The sequence below is a fragment of the Cebidichthys violaceus genome, unplaced genomic scaffold (genome assembly GCF_023349555.1).
Source record: "Cebidichthys violaceus isolate CVI_PGR_0920_01 unplaced genomic scaffold, fCebVio1.0.p SCAF_4, whole genome shotgun sequence".
In the NCBI taxonomy this organism is placed as follows: Eukaryota; Metazoa; Chordata; class Actinopteri; order Perciformes; family Stichaeidae; genus Cebidichthys; species Cebidichthys violaceus.
Window position 1 is genome coordinate 2,759,428 of NW_027176594.1, and position 19,276 is coordinate 2,778,703.

Here is a 19,276-nt window from a genome sequence, read left to right on the forward strand (position 1 = left end):
TGTGGAAGAGCTAGTGTCTCCATTAAGCTGGGTAATACACAGACCACACTGTGTAGTAGTTCTGCTGTAAACAGCTCATAGTTGGGGTTGCTGATTATTTCTTGTGGAAAGAGGTGCTTATAATTGACATTTTAAAAATGTCATTTCTACTTTCAGCTGCATTGCTTTGGGGAAAACCCGGACCAAAAAAATCCCAAAACTATCTGCAACATGAGTCAATGACAAAATATGACCATGAGAACACCAACATGAACACACAGCACACACACACACACACACACACACACACACACACACACACACACACACACACACACACACACACACACACACACACACAGTGAGCAACATTAAGTAATTACAGTACAGCTCAGAAGATCTCATTAATCCCCTCCAAGTGTTTGGTGCTCTTCAACAGTAACTAACAAAACACTGAAACACGCAGACAGAGAGCTTAAGGACACCCGACCCTGTCCAACAGGCCCAATTCTGTTGTTTCCGTTAATCTGTTAATTGATGAGACAACCTTAAATGACCGTCTAGTGGAGTGGAGTGATTTAGCTGCTGAGGGGACTAAGTGGAGTTAGTGACACGTAACTAATGGACAATAAATGGATAATCCCGGAGTATCTAGTTTATGTTAGATCAAATATTATGCAGAATGCAAGCATCTTTATCTCTTCTATTCTAGCCTTTTTGTATTTATAATATGTAAAACTCACTTTTACCTTCAAACACTTCAAATAAACTCTGGCTAAACAAATGCTATTATGATAAACATATTTATAATGACAATAAATCCTACACCAATCCAGGTGTATATTTAAGTTTATGACCATCTTTGACCTCGAAGACTAATGATACAAAATATAGTGTACACTTGTCTTTGACACTTTATCATCTGTGCATGTGGCTAAGGAGGATTAAAGATTAAACCTCCTCTTTACTGCTGGCCTCTTCATGTCTGGAAGGAGATTTAAACAATGACAATGATCGCTCAATTGTGTTTGTCACAATCATCTGTCAGGACAAATCCTGCTTTAATACTGCATTCCTGCAACGTCCTGCGTTTGCCTTTTAAATCAGTTAGTTAACCTTATTTCATTATTTTTGTTTAAACTGGACTGGGTAAACTCGAAAAAAAAGAACAAATAATAATGAAAGTACTTTTGTTTAACCTAAACATTTGTTTAAATGAATCATTCATCTTTTTTACCAAATGATGTGACCTGTATTTCTTTGGACTGTGAGAGGAAACTGGTGCACAGACACAGAAGGAGAAGTGACAGTGAATACAACTGTCTCCATGTCATTTCAGGATATTAACAAGAAATGAAACTGATTTTCAGTTTTTTCCCCTGACAAAAAAAAAGAGTTAATACTACTTAAATGAATAATATCCAAGTGCTTCTTAACTAGAAGAGGGAGATGTTCATCCACCAGTACTCCTTTTAAGCTTGAATCATATTGTTCTAGAGGGTCTATAAATGAGAGATGCATGCTGGTGTTCTACAAACAAGAAGAAGTTGTCCCGCTGATTTGGACCTGCTTCTCAACACAGTCAGCAGGTGGAGCTACAGCAGAGGCTGGGACACAGCTAATGGAGTCTAATAAGGCCCTTAAGAACAGCGCCGGATTGCTTTAACTGGCATCAAACCTCAAAACACAGACATGATAAACACAGTTTCAAATTCAGTGTTATTTCAGGACAAATAAACATCCATAAATCCACATTAAAAATCATATAAAAAGACTCTATAACTGTTTTCTTCAGTATCAAAGTAATCCAGTGACGAGTTGTCTGTACATCAATGGGTACTAACAGCTATTTAGGCATATTTTTGCCTAATTAGCATACTTTTATTTCAGAAACTCGATTCTTAGAGAGTCAGAGTTTGAAATCTCCTACACAGCAAGTAACAAAGAAGCAGTACTTTAATACAAATTGATTCACTCCTTGTTGACACGTGGATCGGTTTAATTTAGTAAATATTGGTGCAGATACAACACAGTTTAGTAATTGTGACTACCTGCAGACGATGCCGAATTTGAGTCATTTCACAGATTTTTTTTTTTTTAAATATCAACGTCCAGCTGCTCTCAGACCAGAAAACCAGGTTGTGGCCACATATGCACTCACCTGCTGGGTTTATGGCCTCCACTGACCCCACAGGAGTCCCTGGCGGTGCGTCCTCAGGCACCGCAAAGGTGTAGCGAGACCTCTTGAACACAGCTGGAGCCTGGGCGCTGCGTAAAACATTGATGGTGATCTCTGCGGGCCTGACAGAGGTGTGGCCCTCCCCGTCCTGAGCTGTTATTGAGAGCTTCACACTGGCGGCACCCAGGTGGGTCAGAGTGGAGGTCAGCAGGAGCGTTCCTACAGGGACAGAAAAAGGTTACAGTCATTAGTCACGAAGCTCAGACAATCATTTCAAGGTTATTTTTTTATTTTTTATTTTAACAACACCACTGAATTAAATTTAACTTTTTCTTCTTTATTTTCCTTTATTTAACCAGGTACAAGTTTCATTAAAGTTAGTGCTACGATTAGTTGATCTGCAAAATAACAATTTTAATCATTTGATCATGTCAATCATTTTTCAAGCAAAAATGACTTTGATGATTTTCTTGGTTCAGTTTCTCAATTGTAATAATTTACAGATTTTTCCTATCGATTTCAAATATTTTTTCTTCTTTTTGGACAAACAATTTGAATGCATCAACTTGGGCTCTGGGAAATTATGGGAAAAAAAACAATGAATCAATTTATTGGGAAAATAATCATCAGATTAATCAGTGAAGAAAATGACTGTTAGTTGCATCCGTTGCTGAAAATAAAACTTCCTTATATAAAATAGGTAGCACATAAACAAATGTGACAGAAATACAATTTAGACAAAAACAGGGTAAAGAAAAACTCTACACAAAAAGTTAAGATAGTCTAGTTAAGATACATCTACATGTATTTGAATGTCAAATTCTTTAAAATAGACTTTGCAACATGCTGCACTGCAAATAACATTACTCAATACTTTGTTTACCGCGTTAACAGTCAGACGACTGTTAACGCGGTAAACGCGACTCATTCTTGACACTTAAATCCACCTTTCAATCCCGTCACTACGACTTCAGAGAAACCAACACTTCTGCTCAGACAGTATTCAGTTTGGAAAATCATTCAGGTGCAGGTAGAACTACTTAAAAATACACTCTTTTGAAAATGGTTGTCTTATTCTACTTGCTTAAAATACTTTATGCAGTATTACAGTGTGGCTGCGCGCAAATCTTCCGTTACTCTCGGCCACATGGGGATATAAAGCTTTGGGCCTTCTGCGTCACCCCCTGCTGTGCAGTGACACTGGCGATCACGGGGACTTACACAATGTAAGTAGCTGTTTATCCCTGAATGCTGGGACTGCCAGTCACACAAGTTACTTAAGGACTAGTGAGTGGATCTTTGTGACACGTCAAATTCAATAAATCTTTGTGACAAGTCAAATTAGAACTATTGTAACTATCCACCTGAAAACCAGAATGTCGGAGTGCCTTGGTAGACGAGTGGTTGGTTAATGCTCACGCCATATAACTGCATTGTCCTGGGTTCAATTCAGGTCTTTTTTGCATCTCTCTCTCTCTCTCTCTCTCTCTCTCTCTCTCTCTCTCTCTCTCTCTCTCTCTCTCTCTCTCTCTCTCTCTCTCTCTCTCTCTACTGTCCTCTGTTTTTGTTTGCAGGGGGTATTCATCTTTATTTGACAGTGATATGTAATTGCTGTGTTAATATGTTGGGTCAGATGGAAACATTGCACAAAACATAATGGCATTTCTTAAAACACAGCATTTTAGAAAACATTTAAAAATCTGGAGAAAAAAAAAAATTGTCCCAGGTAGTCAGTTATTGTCTCTACCTTTGCTGTTTTGTGATTTTCTTTTCTTTTTTTTTAAAGTTTTGTTAATGTGTTGCATCCAGTGTTGTTGTGTTTTGCCCCCCAAGCCACCAGACTTGGGACAGACAGCCTACCTGTTTGTTTATCCAGTGTGAACAAACTGGACATGTCCCCAGGAAGGACATCGTAGGTGACCTGTCCAAAGCTGCCAGAATCTCGGTCGGTAGCGATAACGTTGAGGATTTCTGTGCCGGGCTGTGCGTGGCTGCTGATGCTCATGGCGTACTCGTCAGGGTTAAACACCGGAGCGTTGTCATTCAGGTCTTCCACCTCTATGTGCACGTAGGTTTGAGCGCTCAGGCCTCCCTGACATTTGAAAAGTGAGGAAAGAAGAGAGTTTTGTTTGAGAAATGTAATGCAAAGCTGCAGTTTGCGAGTAAGATGCAACCTCGCTGTCTTGTCACAGTGCAGAGAGTAAATGAACGGTACGTCAAAAGTAATTGCTCAAAAATGAAGTCCACTCACTGGATCTTCGGCTTTGATCAGAATGTCGTGGACCGTCTGCCCCGAGTCTCGGTCGATATCCTGAGAGACACACAGCTCTCCAGTCTGTGGGTGGATTCTGAAGAGAGGGTGCTTGTCCTGCATGTCAAAGCCGTCAGACAGAGAGTAGAGCAGTGTGCCAAAATCGGGGCCGTCTGCATCGGTGGCGACAACCTTAAAAAGTAGTAAAACACCGTTATTAACATCTGAAGCGCATTAAAGAAAAAATGCAAGTATCAAGAAGAGGGAATCCTATATAATCCTAAATAGATTTCACTCAAACACCTCACTGTGGCCAAATGATTGTAATGATGTTGTATTGTGATTTTATGTACGATGTTGTATTATGTGTAACTTTTTATGTTTGATGTTGTATTGGGCATTTTTTTATATCTTTAAAGCCAAACCAGGGACAATGTCTGCTAATTAGCTACAGCTAGTATTCCTACATACAATTCATCGGTTGTACTTTATTTAAAAGTAACAACGTCTACATGTATTGCCCATGTTAAATAAATTATTATGTTGGAGTTGTGTGACCTCCATTAAGTGCTAGCTGTTTTGCGTGTTAAACGTGGATAATATTTGTCATGGTTTTGTCTTCAAAGAATAAAGTTTATGTCTGCTAAAGCAGCAGTGGTCCACCCCATTACTATCTACATAGACAGACAATATTTTAGTTGATTTTATTGTGATTTCTTTTAAATAACAATACCGATAGAACACAAGACTTCAAAATATTAACTTAATACTATAAGGGGTGTCTTTGTGTTCCTGCAGTCAATATAAAAATATATTATCAATAATCTCAAGACAAACTAAAATGCCTTAAAACCACAGAAACTGTGACTTATATTGTAATCATCTATAGTTTTTTTCAGGTACATTGGACGTGTTGTTCAGTCATTGCACATCTGTTATCGACAGAAGAGCCCTACTGAAGTCAACGTCATCTGTCAATGTTAAGGTTTAACCGCTGTCGTAATCGTGACTCATAATACTTGTCTTGTTCTGCCAGAGAAGGTCAACATAATAAAAGCATAAAAATCCTCTTAATCAAAGGGTGAAGACTATAACTGAAGTGGAAACCGAGAGGCAGCCAAACTGCAGAGTAAAGACACACCTCAGATCCTTTCATGTCTCACCGTGCCTCTGACAGGAGACCGGATAGAGCACTCACTTTCCAGCCATAAAGATGATATCATCTCAGAGTTTATGAACTCTGATCAGAGGGACTTTTACAGACGCGGGTCAAGGTCTGACGAACAAACTGACTCCTGAACCGACTTTATATCTCTTTAGGACTGCCAAGAAAACCATTCTAAATTATTGTAAATGTATAATCTTTGCAATCTCTGGGAAATTGCAACAGGCATCTGTCACCATTTCTTGACAGTTTATATACTAAATGGTTAATCTGAAAGTAAATCTTAATTGATTATGAAAGCTGGTCTAGTTGCTTTCATCCTCACCTCTCACGTTTATCTCACTTCTCTGCCGTGATGAAGAGTCTGACCTCTTTCATTCACCAGCTGGACAGCCACTGTTGGCTATTTGTTGCACAGTAAGAGTGTGTATGCTTAGTCTGAGTTCTTCACTTTTAAAGCGGACCTAAAAGTAAAGGGATTAAGTGCGTATGCAAAACAACACACGCTCTGAAACTCAGGCTTATAAGTGTCCTTTTTCAGTAGACTGGATAAAGATTTAACTTTGTTTTGCAATTACCAAGACAAAAACTGGTACCTGTTGAACAATTACTGAAACAAATAACTCGTGCTGCCTATGTATTGACCAGGTATGCTAAACCATTAGCACATGTTCTGCTTTAAGTTTGACATTCTAAAAACGCACTTTTTACAAATAACTCCACACTTTTATCTACATTAGACACTATAAGCTTTTGAGACGCCACACTCAATTAACAAACACCTACACCCAGAATGCACCTGTGAAAACACCCGTTATCAATTAGATCACTTTCAAATCGGAGCTTGTGACTAAGTTCATGGCATCTTCAGTTAAAGTAGTTGTGTCTGATGCTGTCATGAGTATATGAGTGTTGAGAATATGATAATAAACATATTGCATTTGCCTTCATAGTCTACATTCACAGCATGCTATAAATAAAAATGGCAAATACTCTAGATAAGTGTTTTACTCTTAGCACATCTTGGCACACATTTTGAATGGGGTTTTTTTAGCAAGCGATGCAAGATATTTTTCATATTTCGTTATTTTGTGAAAATGTTTTTGGTTTTCGTGTGTAGAGGACCCTAGTTTCAGCAATTGCAAACACACACACACACACACACACACACACACACACACACACACACACACACACACACATATACTGTATATAGTCAATATTCAGTCTGTTTGTTATGTTTACAGAGGAGGCATTGGTAAATGTATCTTTTGTAATGGGCTTCAGCTTGTGCCAGGCTGCATGAGTGGTACCAGGCATCGCAACTGTCATTAAAGTCACAGTGCTGAACTAGAAAGGGTGCGTTTGTTGTGTTCTGTGTGTTTAGGACGAACACTGGTGTCTTTGTGTCGTCAGACTGAAGGCTTACTTTTGTCTGTAATGTAGAAAAGAGACAGCAAGAACAAGATGTTGAATGATCAAACTGGAGACTTTTAAATTACTCTGGTTTGCACTCAAATCCTGAATTTTTTGAAAAACCAAACTATTCGGTTCTCTAGATTTTTGCCACGTGACCCTTTAAAGCAATGTCTACTTGTGTTGTCAAAAATGGCAAGAATGATTTGAACATTTTTAGAGGTAAAACTATCCAGCATTTCACAGGACAAAAGGAAAGATTCGAGACCTCTATTTCAAATATCTGTGCTGACGTCATGTATAATAACGCCTCTTGTTTGTCTTCATCTCTCACGGTTTGTAGGCCTGAACATACCAGGATGAAACTTGACTGAATGCTCTTTAGTCATTCAGCTTTGACAAGCAGGGCAACTCCATTTGAATGGACATTTATCCTTCTGTATGTAGAAAAAAAACTAATTTTGTGTAGAAGATCTATGTTTTCCTTGTTCATCTCATGACCCCTGAGGTTTATATTGTGACCCCTGGTTGTGAACTTAACGTCACACTTTCATGAAGATTAAGATGAATCTACACTGACAAACTAAAATAATTTAAAGGGTCAGTTCACTTAAATTCCCAAAAACATTTTCACAATTAAATCCGGTTGCATGTATTTGGGTGTGGGGCATCGTGGCCTAAGAGTTTCAAACTCTGACCATGTAATTCTATTGTCCCAGGTCCGACTGGGCACCTTTGTTACATGTCATTGTCATTCCTCTCCCTACATCTTCATTTCCTGTCACCTTTCGACTACACACTTTTTAATAAAGGCTTAAAAATGACCCCCAAAAACTTGAAAAGTGTGCTGGAGTGAAGGCAAAATCTCAAAAGCTGGACATGTATCTACTATTCGCATGGGGTAAGTGAGACATTATTTTTGTGCACTTTCTTCACTTCTCCAACATACTTGTAAAAAGCAGCTCCCAACGTCACTGTGCTCTGGTATGGACACGTTGTACAGCTGCTGCTGGAACACAGGCTCGTTGTCGTTGACGTCCTCCACCAGCACAGTGACTGTAGCCGTGGATGACAGAGCCGGTTCCCCTCCATCAGCCGCCACCACCAGGAACCAAACCTCCGTCTGCGTCTCTCTGTCCAGAGCTGCAGCTGTTGTGACCAGGCCCGACTCCGAGTCGATGCTGATCAGGCTGTCCTGGTTGGATTTGGGGATGGAGTACCTGACATCCGAGTTGACGCCCTCATCGGCGTCTCGGGCCCGCATCTGGATGAGGGAGCTCCCCTGAGGGGCGTCCTCGGATACACTGATGATGTACACATCCTTCTCGAACGCTGGGTGGCAATCGTTGGTGTCAGTCACCCTCAGGAGGAGCACCATCTCACTGCTCAGAGGTGGGCTCCCAAAATCTGACGCCAGCACCTTCAACTCATACAGGTCCTGTTCTTCCCTGTCTAGCTCTGCATTGACACACAAAGCATACAGAAAATCATCCGTTTGCGTCAGAGTGAACTTTCCATCATCGTCCTCAAGCGTGACGGTGACCCTCTCCTCCTTAAAATCTTGGTCCGACACTGAGATCCGGGCAACGTAGTCCCCGATCGCCGAAGCCTCCGACACCACAGCGTCCCCTGTCTCGCTGAGAAACAGCACACTGATGGTGGGGCTGTTATCGTTGATGTTAAGCACCTTCACGCCCACAAACGTGCTGCTGTGCTCAGGCTGGGACCCGTTGTCTCTGGCGCTGATGATCAGCTCGTGAAAAGCCTGAGTCTCATAATCAAGCGGCTTGTTGAGATACACCACCCCACTGGTTTCGTTGATGGAGAAGACCTCGTTCGGGTCGCTCTGCCGCCTGTTGATCTCATAGGTGATTCTGCCGTTGTCGCCCAGGTCGAGGTCGGTGGCGTGGACCTGACACACAGCAGACGTCACCGGAGCGTTCTCGGGCAGCGAGGTGTGATATTCGGTCTGGTTGAACACGGGAGGGTTGTCGTTCTCATCCAGGACGTGGATGTTCACCTGAAGAGTCCCCGTCCTGGCCGGGACGCCACCATCAAAGGCCTCGATGGCGAGGGAGTAGAAGTCCTGTGTTTCTCTGTCTAGTCTGCTTGTGAGGATGAGATCCAGGCTCGGGTGGTCCTCAGATCCGCTGCGATACTCCAGGTGGAATAGCTCCCCCATCTCACTCTCTGTGATCCTGTATCCCTGGGTACCAAACTCACCCCCATCCTCATCTTTAGCACCCTCAAGCTGAAATCGACTCCCCGGGGGGCTCAGTTCTGAGATTTCCAAGTCAACCTCCTCAGAGGGAAACACAGGAGAATGGTCGTTCACATCTTTCACCTCTAGTTTCACTCTTATCATCTCCCCTGTGAGAGTGGCTGCCACAAACTCGTATTTATCTCTGCTCTCTCTGTCCAGAATCACAGCCGTGGAGATGATCCCCGTGTCTGCGTCTATTTCCAAGTCTCTGAACACGTAAGAGTCTCTGCTCTCTGAGATGAAGAATCCGGTGCTTGGCCTGCTTAACCCCGCTCCCAGATCTCCAACGATGGTTTTAGCGGGCAAGCCCTCTTTAACAGACAGCGTCAGGTTGAACACCTGTCCGAGGGACCGCGCGCAAAGCAGCGACAGCGCGAGCGTCCGAAGGAACCACGTTGCAGCACTTTCGCGACCCATTGCTCCTTTCCGCATGGCGTTGACCTCTTAGTTTATGAGTAGAAGTTAGGCTACATTATTTCCGTGTGAAAGTCACGCTCCTCAATCACATTTCAGAGCACTTCTCCAAACGACAACAGGTAAACGCACCTTGCACTTTTGCGCGCGGGGAAACAGCCAGCAGTCATTCTCCATCACTATATTTCAGCAGCTTAATTGCGTGATTTTTGGAGGCTAGATATCCACGCATCTAGCAGCGCATATTCCCCAGGGCTGCTTCTTCACACATCGTGGCACCGAGTGGCCACAGAGCACCGACTGTGCGCACTGAACACACCTCCTGGCAGGCGGCACGTCCCACGCTGATCGGCTCCATCTGTGGCCCTGATTGCTTAAGATTTAATGAGGCCGAGAGATTACCTCCAGTGCCGCGCGCTGAAACGTGCCATAGTATCGTGAGTTTGACCTGTTGAAGTTCGTCAGGTGTGCCGGTTATTAATTAGAGGAACTCAAAATGAAACTCGTGCACAGTGAGCTGCTGAAAGAAAGTTGAGCAAATGAAATCTGTGATTCAGCCCGCCTGATTGTGTGCTTTGAATAAATCAGATAAATAAACCGTTTAATGAGGTTCAGTTTTGGCAAACGTCCATTTAGTATTGGGGTGGCACCCTCTTCTGGTAAGAAATGACAACTGCAGGCACTGCGCTGTGGAAGTTGTTGATGCAACGCAACCCCAAACAGACCAACAAGCACTATTTTTTATTCAATATAGTTCACCTGGGCAGTTATGGGCAACTACGAAGAGAAACAAAACAACCACAAAGAGACACACAACTACTCAGAGATCTGAAATGACTATCAAGATGTTGGAGAGGTGGTGGGGCCTTTTGCACATCTGTCTATGGATCACATTGACTAATTCTAATCTGAACTGATGCTTGGAAATTATTTTTAAATCTGTTTTTGTCTTTGTAAACCTGTGAAAAGAATGTAGAAAGAATTTGTATCCTTAGGAATTAAATAATGTGCACAAAAACAATCTGGGAAACGTCTGTATGTGACACTGAAGTTTTACATGCACACAAATATTTAGGTTATGAGTTTTTGCATTTGTTTGATGAAGTTACAGAGGGAAGGTTCGCACACAGTTTTCCACTTTGACTCTGTCCTTTATCTCACAGTCATATAAGTGAACACATATGACTTTTACAAGTGTTGAAATCTTCATTATTTCACACACTCATGATGTCACTGACCCTTTTTTAAGGCTATAGCCATTCAAATTGTGGCAGAATATTGAATCTAACCAACATCCGCATAATAAAACATGAAGCATAATACAAATATAATCTAAAAATATGAACTCAATACATGTATAAAGATGTAGACAAAGCAGTTCAACATGAAAATCACATTGTGATTGCTTTTTACTTTTAAATACACATCTAGTATTTTTGTTTTCAAATCATTATAAATGAAAAAAATGTAATATATATTTTAATAAATCAACTGAATTACAAATAAAATTATTTCTTTAATTATATCAAGTTTAAAAAAAAAACACAGAACATGGAAAAGGTTCAGGTAAAGTCAAAAAGTTTTCTCAATTATTATAAAATAAACTGAAGAAAATACACTGAAAGAATAACATGGATTTAAAACCATAACCAAATTGTAGATATCCTTCCATTTCACATTCATTATTTGGTCATGTAGCTCTATCAGCACCTTGTTCGTCGTTGCTCGGCCCCCACTGGTCCTGCGGGGCTTAGTAGCCATCATGCAGCCTCTCATCGGTGTTTGCCAGCACTGTAACCGAGCAACAAAGGTAACCTGAGCTGTATACCTGAGTAAACAAGCAGCATAGCTACTGAGTCTCCCTTTGTCTCAGTTCGTCCAGCAACTCCAGAAAACTCCACCACAGAAGCGTCATACAGGAGTGCTTCCTCGCAGACTTCAGCGAAAACGAGGGAAAATGCCATCTCACATCATGCTCTCCTACCAGTGGGATGACCAGGCTCTGGTAAGAAACATATACGCCCGCCTCAAAGACGACGGTCTGCCAGTGTGGATGGATATCGAAGGAGGGGTGACGGGGAACATAAACGACTCGTGAGTACATAGGAGTCATAACCACTGATGGGATACGTTAAATGCGTGAGTTGGATGAATCAAAACACTTGTGTGTGTGTGTGTGTGTGTGTGTGTGTGTGTGTGTGTGTTTTCAGGATGGCTGCAGGTGTGGAGGAGGCTGTGGTGATTTGTCCGTTCATGACTCCGGGGTACCAGGCGTCCCGCAGCTGTAAGAAAGAGCTCAACTACGCTGACACCAGGGAGGTCATCATCGTGCCGGTCATGCTGACCAACAACTGGGAGGCCAGCGAGTGGCTGGGGCTGATCACTGCAGGCCTGCTGTGGGTGGACTTCAGGTGAGGAGGCCTTTTTAAAAAAAAAAAAAAAAAAAAAAGGGACAGGTGACACTCTTCATCCTCTCACGAAAAGATGGATGAAAACTGATCGCGTCTTAATATCAACGGTGTCCTTTTAGAAATGCAGAGAGGGACGAGGAGCACTTTGAGATGTGTCTCAGGTCTCTGGAGGAGGAGATCATGTTTAACGCCGGTCACCTCCTGGCAGTTGAAGAACCTCCAAGAGAGGTGGTGGATCAACCAGAAGCATCAAAACCTCGCCTGAAGAAGAAACCGGGCCGAGGGTTCCGCCATGCTCTGTCAAAGCTCTACATCCACGAGTCAGGTAAACACTAAGTATGATAGGAAACGCTAAACAAACTAGGATAACCGCCTCGGTAGGCATGTGAGTGGAATTGTCATGAATTAGCATATTGATTCTTGAATTATGGCCAAAAAGCGTTCTTTGTGAGATTACATTGACCTTTGCCCACCAGATTCTACTTAGTTCAATATAAAGAAATTCCCTCAAAGTATTCCTGACATATTGCATTTATGACAATGAGACAGACGGATGGACAACCTGAAAAAACACACGGATAAACTAAACTAAACAGTTCAGTATGGACCAACTGCCAGCTCCGAGGTGTTTTGACGCACTTAAAAGTTTTCACCTTGACTCTGTTTGGTAGAAAGTAGCTTCAATAACGGTTCACACTGATGTGGGTGAAATATGCAGGGTTAAGGGTGGACATCGTGAATATGATGCTGAAATATCTAAAGGTGCATCGATACAGATATCGGTGTGATGCTGACTCAAACAGCTGGATGAGATATCAGATATCTCAATAAATTACAATTCAGTACATTCATATCTAGGTGTATATTAGTTACACATTTAGTTTTACAAAGTTAGAACAGCAACGTTTTAAGTCAAGCCTGATGATTTACACATAAACAAATGATCCTAGTCTTGTGAAGCAGTTTATTAATTGAACTATTATTTCTTGTACTTTGGGTTGAACCTTTTTAATCTTCATAGCATTAAGCCTCACACTTTGAAACTTAAGCCTTCTCTTGTGCTTTGCATTTCACAGGTGAGCACGATGAGCAGGTAATCCACCCAACTGGTGACACCAGAAACACAGTGGGGCTCATTGAGGCACCTGGAGATTATTGTTACTGGGTGGAGATCAAGGCCAACGGCTGCAAGTACTACAGGAACGTTGTCACCAACAGATACCTGGGTAACTACGCAAACACGTCTTTACTGAACAAAATACACAAAACAGCAAAGTATGTGAAAAAATGTAGTTTTTATTAAACGAGCGAAAATAAAAATCACATTGCAAACCAGGCAAAAAAAGGGCACCGTTTGTTTCAGTGTCTGTAAAACCTGCACATTTTTTCCGCGACAATTTCAAAAACACACCACATGTCCTTCTGCAGGGTTTGACCCCAGCAGGAATCAGGTCCACTCGGAGCTCAGTCCGTCTGCCGCCGAAGAGTGGCTGATGTTGGCGGATGAGACGGACCAGAGCCACCAGAGAGCCGTCATCATCAAGAACAAACACTCTGGGAGGTTCCTCGCAGTTCAAAATGGCGACTTTATTGGACTAACATCGTACAATGAAGACTGCAAATGGTTTTTGGAATAAAAAATTAAAAAAACGGGACAATGTGGTCGCTTCAGTCAAAGACGCATTCGTTGGTATGAAAAAGCAGTAGCAAGCAGAACTTGATGGGCGTATCTACAACAAGAGGTTTGGTAGAAATACAATTTTAACAATGTTACTGTGAGGAGAGGAGAAAATAGAGGACGATTAAAATCGTTTTCTCTTGAGGATTTCTGGTTTCCAGTTGACCGGATGACTTTCTTCCGTCTGTAAAAAAGGAAAACAAGAGTTTTTAAATGATCCATCTGCTGCCTGGGAGCGAACAATGTCATCAAAACTTTAAATATGACGGTACAACTTACAGCGGTGTCGTCCTCTTTGTATACTTTGATGGTCTTGTCGGCCTCGGCGGTGATCAGTCTGCTCTCCGAGTTGTCGAACATGCAAGCGAAGATGCCCGACTCGCTGTCCAGAGAGCCAGGCTGCACAGCCGCATGAATCCGCTGGAAGTTGTAGCCTGTTCTCCAATCCCACATGTGGATGGTTCCATTGTCGGCTACAGAGAGAGAACAGAAACGTGGATCATCTTAATGCGCTTCTAATCCTGTACTGTAATCACCTGCATCTGTACCTGTGACACTAACCCAAATAAAAAAAGAAATCTTATTATTCCGCATTAAAAGTTCTTTTAAGAGAAAAACAAGTGACGGTGTAGCTCGTTATGAATACCTCCAGACACCAACACGCCATCAGAATTAACAGCCAGAGTGTTGATGATGGCGTTGTGGCCCGACAGGTTCTGGATGAAGTTGCCATCTGGGAACATCCACTGCTTGATGTTGTCCGCTGAGCCAGAGGCAAAGGTGTATCTGTGAGACACAGGGAAGAGGATGACAACATGTTCAGCACTTTAGAAACCCCTCATTTGTTTTATTTCATAAACTCCACGATCAAACATCTTGATGTTCTTAATAACTCTTTGACCAACTATCATTTTCTTATTGATTTATTTTCTGATTAGGCTCCAAGTCTGTAAAATAAGAAATAAGCTAGTTTTAGTTTGGTGAAAGAGAAGCTTGAATTCAGAAGCTGCACAGTTGTATTATTCTGTTCAATAAGGAAACCATGGATGGGAAGAACGCAACTGACTAAGTCTTATAGGCCTGTAATCTACTTTTAACTTGCTACATTTGCCATTTAAGCATTTTGCCTGCATTAACCGAAATGCTCTTTTATCTGAGCTGTATGCGCAGGAGAGCAGAGGATTAGCAATGGAAACACTTCTGCCTATGATGGTCTTGATTTACTCTGGACCTGGTCTTGACCTGGTCTCGAATGGAGCTGGTCTCGGACTACAGCCCTGCTAACTAATCAAACACCAGATGTCCGGGTTGTGTAACTTACTGTCGGGGGTGCAGCGCCAGAGTTCGGACGGACTTCTTGTGGTTCGTCAGAGTTGCTCGGGTTTTCCCGGCGATCAAATCCCACAGTCGGATGGTTGAATCGTGGCTGCCTGCAAGACGGTCATCAGTTGTCGGATTAGCAGCTAAAAAACAACTTTCACTTTAACACAGAATAATTCTGTTAGGCGTTCAATTTACCAGTGATGATCTGCGGCTCCGCAGCCTGACATCTCACTGTGGCCACGGTGTTGGTGTGGCCGGTTAGCGTGTGCACGTTAGCCTTCGTCCTGATGTCCCACACCTGCAGGGACAGAGAGGAAGTCCAAAATCAGTTGAATGAATTAATCCGGCAGACGCCGAACTACTTATGAGCGAACATGTAGCGTGTGAGCTTACCCTCGCGGTGGCATCTCTGCTGCACGTCACCAGCACGTCAATAGTTGGATGCAGGTCTATATCATACACAGCACTAAGGTGTCCGTGGTAGTGCCGGATGACCTAATGCACAAATGGACATCGTCAGGACAATACCAACCACCGTAGAAATCATCTGTTTTAATGGTCTTTTGAGACCTAACTGACTCCATCACATGAACCTCCTTCCCATTACGTCGCACCTTGTTATACTCCAGATCCCAACACTTGACTTGCTTGTCTTCTCCACAGGAGAACAGGTAAGGGCTCCGGTTGCTGACCGCCACACCACGCACTGTACTGATGTGTCCGGTCAGGGAGAGTTTCAGTTTCCCACTGGCCAGGTCCCAGATCTATCACGACAAAACGGCATATTCATGTTGTAGTTGGAGCATTATCAAACATTTCCAGAAGTAGTGTCTCGATGGGGGCCATCTTGAGGTGGCAGGAGGGACGTTACAATAAAAGCTGCAGTTGTAGACACCGACAGAAAACGTGCGATATGCAGCTGTTATTGTACACTCAAACATTCCTGATCAATCACACAGGGCGATTTGAAAGATTAAATATAGAATTATTATATAATCTACCAGGGTAGGTGATGGGAAAATATACTTTTTTAGAAGGTGCTCAGACATATTTGTTTTTCGTTGATTTTCATTTAACCATATCCGAGTCTTTATCAGTGTTTAAAGTCTCAGTTCTGATGACTTCGTGACAACTGAGCCACCTTTAGTTTGCTGATGAAGACCATGAGGCGTAGTTAAAAGCTCTGGAGTTAGAAAGAAGACTTTGAGTCACGATTACTTTGTCAAACTACTGTTCCCAAGAAGCTTTATTGTTTCTATACACCAAGACAAACAAAAGGTTCTGGATTACATGTGACATCTTATTCACAAAATAATGAATGTAATTAAAAAATGAGGGAGAATGATGGTGATTTTCAGCTTTACTCACCTTTATGGTTCTATCAGCAGACCCCGTGACAAACCACTCATTTCCAGGCTCCACCGCGATGGATCTCACCCAGCCAAGATGGCCGCTGATGACCTGCAAGATAAAACACACGACTGTTTAACATAACGCAGGGGACACATCCCAGATGCAGGCCTCGCTTTGTCATCGGTGTGTCAAGTTCAAAGTATTTGTGGTTACCCGAAACAGCTTCCACGGCGGATGCCACTGGGGTTTAGGCATGGTTGGTGCTTTCCTTGCGAGCGTAGAATTCCTGGTGCCGCCTCCCTCCAACAGCGACTAAAGGAAATCAAAATAATTCGGTGTCCGCGTTGCACTTCTCTCAGGGATTCCACAGCAGAGATATCTCATCAAGCGTGAATACACGACAACCTACCACAGCAGTCGACTGGGGGTGAGACCTCTCTGCTCCTCCTGCATGCCGATGGATGTCGCCAACACTGGCTGCAGTGCGGCTTACGTCCTGCCTAAAATCCAACAACGCGTGGATATTGGTTAGAAATATGAATAACTTGGACTTAAAAACTTAAAACTTGAGTGTTTATGCAAAATTAGGACTGGTAAGTTAAACAATGTGGAAGAAAAAAAAAAGAACAAAAAAAGGTTTACCTGGCCTGTGATGGTGGCAAAGCCAGCGCCATGGAGTGGACTCCTCCCTCACTTGGATTCCTGTGCATCTTAGTGTCAGCAGTCAAGGCCACTCCTATTGACAGAAAAGTGATGCTGTAAAAAAACACTTGAATAATGCTGATGCGGTGATGCTCAGCACAATTACACGCATGCAGCTTGGTTAAATTAATAGCACAGTACTTACCAGGTCCAGAGGGATAAGCATGTGTCCCGGTGATCAGGTATTCTGGGTCATCCCCTGAAACACAAGGGGGACGACGACTGCAATTACATTACTGTCATCTAGCAGACGCTTTTATCCAAAGCGACTTACAATTCAGTATCTATCTACACACCGTAGACACAGCTACGGGAGCAATTTTTGGGGTTAAGTGTCTTGCTCAAGGACACATTGACATGAGACTAGTAGAGCAGGAGCCGGGAATCGAACCGCCGACCCTCTGATTGAAAGGTGGCCCTGCTCTCCACTTAGCCACCCCTAAATGGTCACCCCTTAAATGAGCTTTTGAGCATCAACAACAGGGACGTTTTCTTAAAATCGGTCCAAATAAATAAAACTGTCAGGTCTGCATGGCTGTATGTCTCCATTGACAGTCTAACAGTTGATGACTGTTATCAGACTGAACTCACCTGGCTGAGTGTAGCTCTGGTGGCCGAGCATACTGCCAGGAAGCTGCGACACTCTGTCCCCTTCTTTCAGGACAGGCATGTGTAGGACTGCATTGTAATCCGCTTTCAGTTTCACACCCATCTTCATCTTGTGGCTGCAAATACAAGATATACAAAAATTGTGCATCATTTTCTCACTCTACTCAGCATCATTTATGTTCGACGTAACACACAACAATACACAGTTGATTGCTTTGATAAGTTTATTAGAAGTGGGCAATATCGATAAAATATATTTTACAGGTAATATTGGACAAATGTCCGTAACAATGATCTTGAAGGATATTGCCCGGCCCTGAGTTTAAGTGCCTCTTATCTCTTGAAGTTATTAACACACTTATAAACGCACATTATTTGTTCTTGAATTACAAGTAAACAAACATTGAGGCTTGTAGGAAGCTGAGAAGGGACATCTTACTTCTGTCCATTCTCCCTTGTTACACACCTTTAAAATAGCTATCAAACAGCTACTATGATAACTATTTCGTCAAGTATAACGATTATTAAAAGGTACATTTTGTATGCAGTTTAAGATGTATACAAATGGAGTTCAAACAGCTCTGCAACAGGTGTTAATTTAGCCGAAATTACCTTTCTTCATCCTGTGCGATGGATTTCGCATGGTCGGACACAAACATATCGTGCGTCCTTTTGAGAGATCTGAAGACCAGAGTGTGGACTGAGTGCTTCTGGACATCCTGTACAATGAAAAAGTAATATTTTACAACATCATATTTAACTTACACAAAACCGGCACACATTTATAAATGGCTCTAGTCCTTAAATATAAGTTATACGGGCAATAAATCGTATCGTGGACGTAACGCCATCCAGCAATTAGCCGGGCCCGACACGGTATACGTTCTGGAGAGGCCTGAGCGGGAGCAAAATAAAAAGCCGGCATAAGACTTCCAACGTCGGCTTACCTCGGCCATCGCGGTGATATCAACGCGGACTAAACACCACAGCTGAAGAAACTACTTTTCTTTTTGATTGGATTATTGTTTGGTCGCTCTCAAAAATGTATCACAATCCTGAAAACATGGCCATCACCATAAGCCGGTGACCGTAAACCCCGGAAGTAAACAGTACCAACCGCAGCTAGAAGTTTGTTGGCGCCACCTGTCGGCTAGGAGGTGTAAGCCAATGCAATTTTGCAAAACAACGAAAACAAATGAAACAAAAAAACTACCGCGCTTACACAAGATAATGTTATGACATGATTAAATAAATCACATTTAGTTTTTTTCCACTAATTATCATTGTGTGTACGTTTTGATACAATGGATGTAACTTGCACTGAGCACAACAGGCCAAAGTTTGGTTTACCTGCCTCCTGTAAGCCATGTTTGCCTAACAGAGTACATTGATTAATGGTTATCCAATCCTTCAACGTCCAAAAACTTAACACAGTTGGTGCAAAGTGTGTGGGTGTGTGGGTGTCCACGCCGTTGAATTGTAGGACTATAACCAAACAATCTGGTTTAGGGCTAAAATTATTTTTTTAAAGTT

At 42.4% G+C, this 19,276-nt stretch overlaps 3 protein-coding genes across 3 annotated transcripts in view; 1 reads left to right on the forward strand and 2 right to left on the reverse strand.

Annotated features, from left to right (window-relative positions):
• The window catches only part of dchs2 (dachsous cadherin-related 2), a 31,584-nt gene extending 21,886 nt beyond the window's left edge, over window positions 1–9,698 (reverse strand). The window contains exons 1-4 of the mRNA XM_068727145.1: window positions 7,940–9,698; window positions 4,410–4,601; window positions 4,019–4,250; window positions 2,141–2,377 (exon numbers count right to left, since the gene is read on the reverse strand). Of these exons, the coding sequence (XP_068583246.1) occupies window positions 2,141–2,377; window positions 4,019–4,250; window positions 4,410–4,601; window positions 7,940–9,685 (2,407 nt within the window). The 5' untranslated portion in view covers window positions 9,686–9,698. The remainder of the gene's footprint in view (window positions 1–2,140; window positions 2,378–4,018; window positions 4,251–4,409; window positions 4,602–7,939) is intronic.
• A 1,760-nt stretch (window positions 9,699–11,458) lies between these two features.
• On the forward strand, window positions 11,459–13,715 carry LOC137885119 (uncharacterized). The gene is made up of 5 exons (XM_068727269.1): window positions 11,459–11,761; window positions 11,878–12,078; window positions 12,198–12,403; window positions 13,155–13,304; window positions 13,507–13,715. The coding sequence occupies exons 1-5, from the start codon at window positions 11,625–11,627 to the stop codon at window positions 13,713–13,715; spliced, it is 903 nt and encodes a 300-aa protein (XP_068583370.1). The 5' UTR covers window positions 11,459–11,624.
• On the reverse strand, window positions 13,355–18,827 carry plrg1 (pleiotropic regulator 1). Its single transcript, XM_068727649.1, has 15 exons — window positions 18,691–18,827; window positions 18,356–18,462; window positions 17,726–17,859; window positions 17,280–17,333; window positions 17,075–17,168; window positions 16,842–16,932; window positions 16,646–16,744; window positions 16,448–16,540; window positions 15,694–15,843; window positions 15,473–15,574; window positions 15,275–15,377; window positions 15,078–15,186; window positions 14,403–14,542; window positions 14,036–14,229; window positions 13,355–13,940 (listed from the first exon to the last, which is right to left on the reverse strand). The coding sequence occupies exons 1-15, from the start codon at window positions 18,697–18,699 to the stop codon at window positions 13,881–13,883; spliced, it is 1,539 nt and encodes a 512-aa protein (XP_068583750.1). The 5' UTR covers window positions 18,700–18,827; the 3' UTR covers window positions 13,355–13,880.
• Window positions 18,828–19,276: the final 449 nt, after the last annotated feature.

Coding starts and splice junctions, on each gene's coding strand:
- plrg1 (XM_068727649.1), bottom strand. Junction 17,169..17,279: donor TGCTTATCCCTCTGGACCTG/GTAAGTACTGTG, acceptor TTCTGTCAATAG/GAGTGGCCTTGACTGCTGAC. Junction 13,941..14,035: donor ACAAAGAGGACGACACCGCT/GTAAGTTGTACC, acceptor CCTTTTTTACAG/ACGGAAGAAAGTCATCCGGT.
- LOC137885119 (XM_068727269.1), top strand. CDS start 11,625: ATGCCATCTCACATCATGCTCTCCTACCAGTGGGATGACCAGGCTCTG. Junction 12,079..12,197: donor CTGCTGTGGGTGGACTTCAG/GTGAGGAGGCCT, acceptor GTGTCCTTTTAG/AAATGCAGAGAGGGACGAGG. Junction 13,305..13,506: donor TGTCACCAACAGATACCTGG/GTAACTACGCAA, acceptor GTCCTTCTGCAG/GGTTTGACCCCAGCAGGAAT.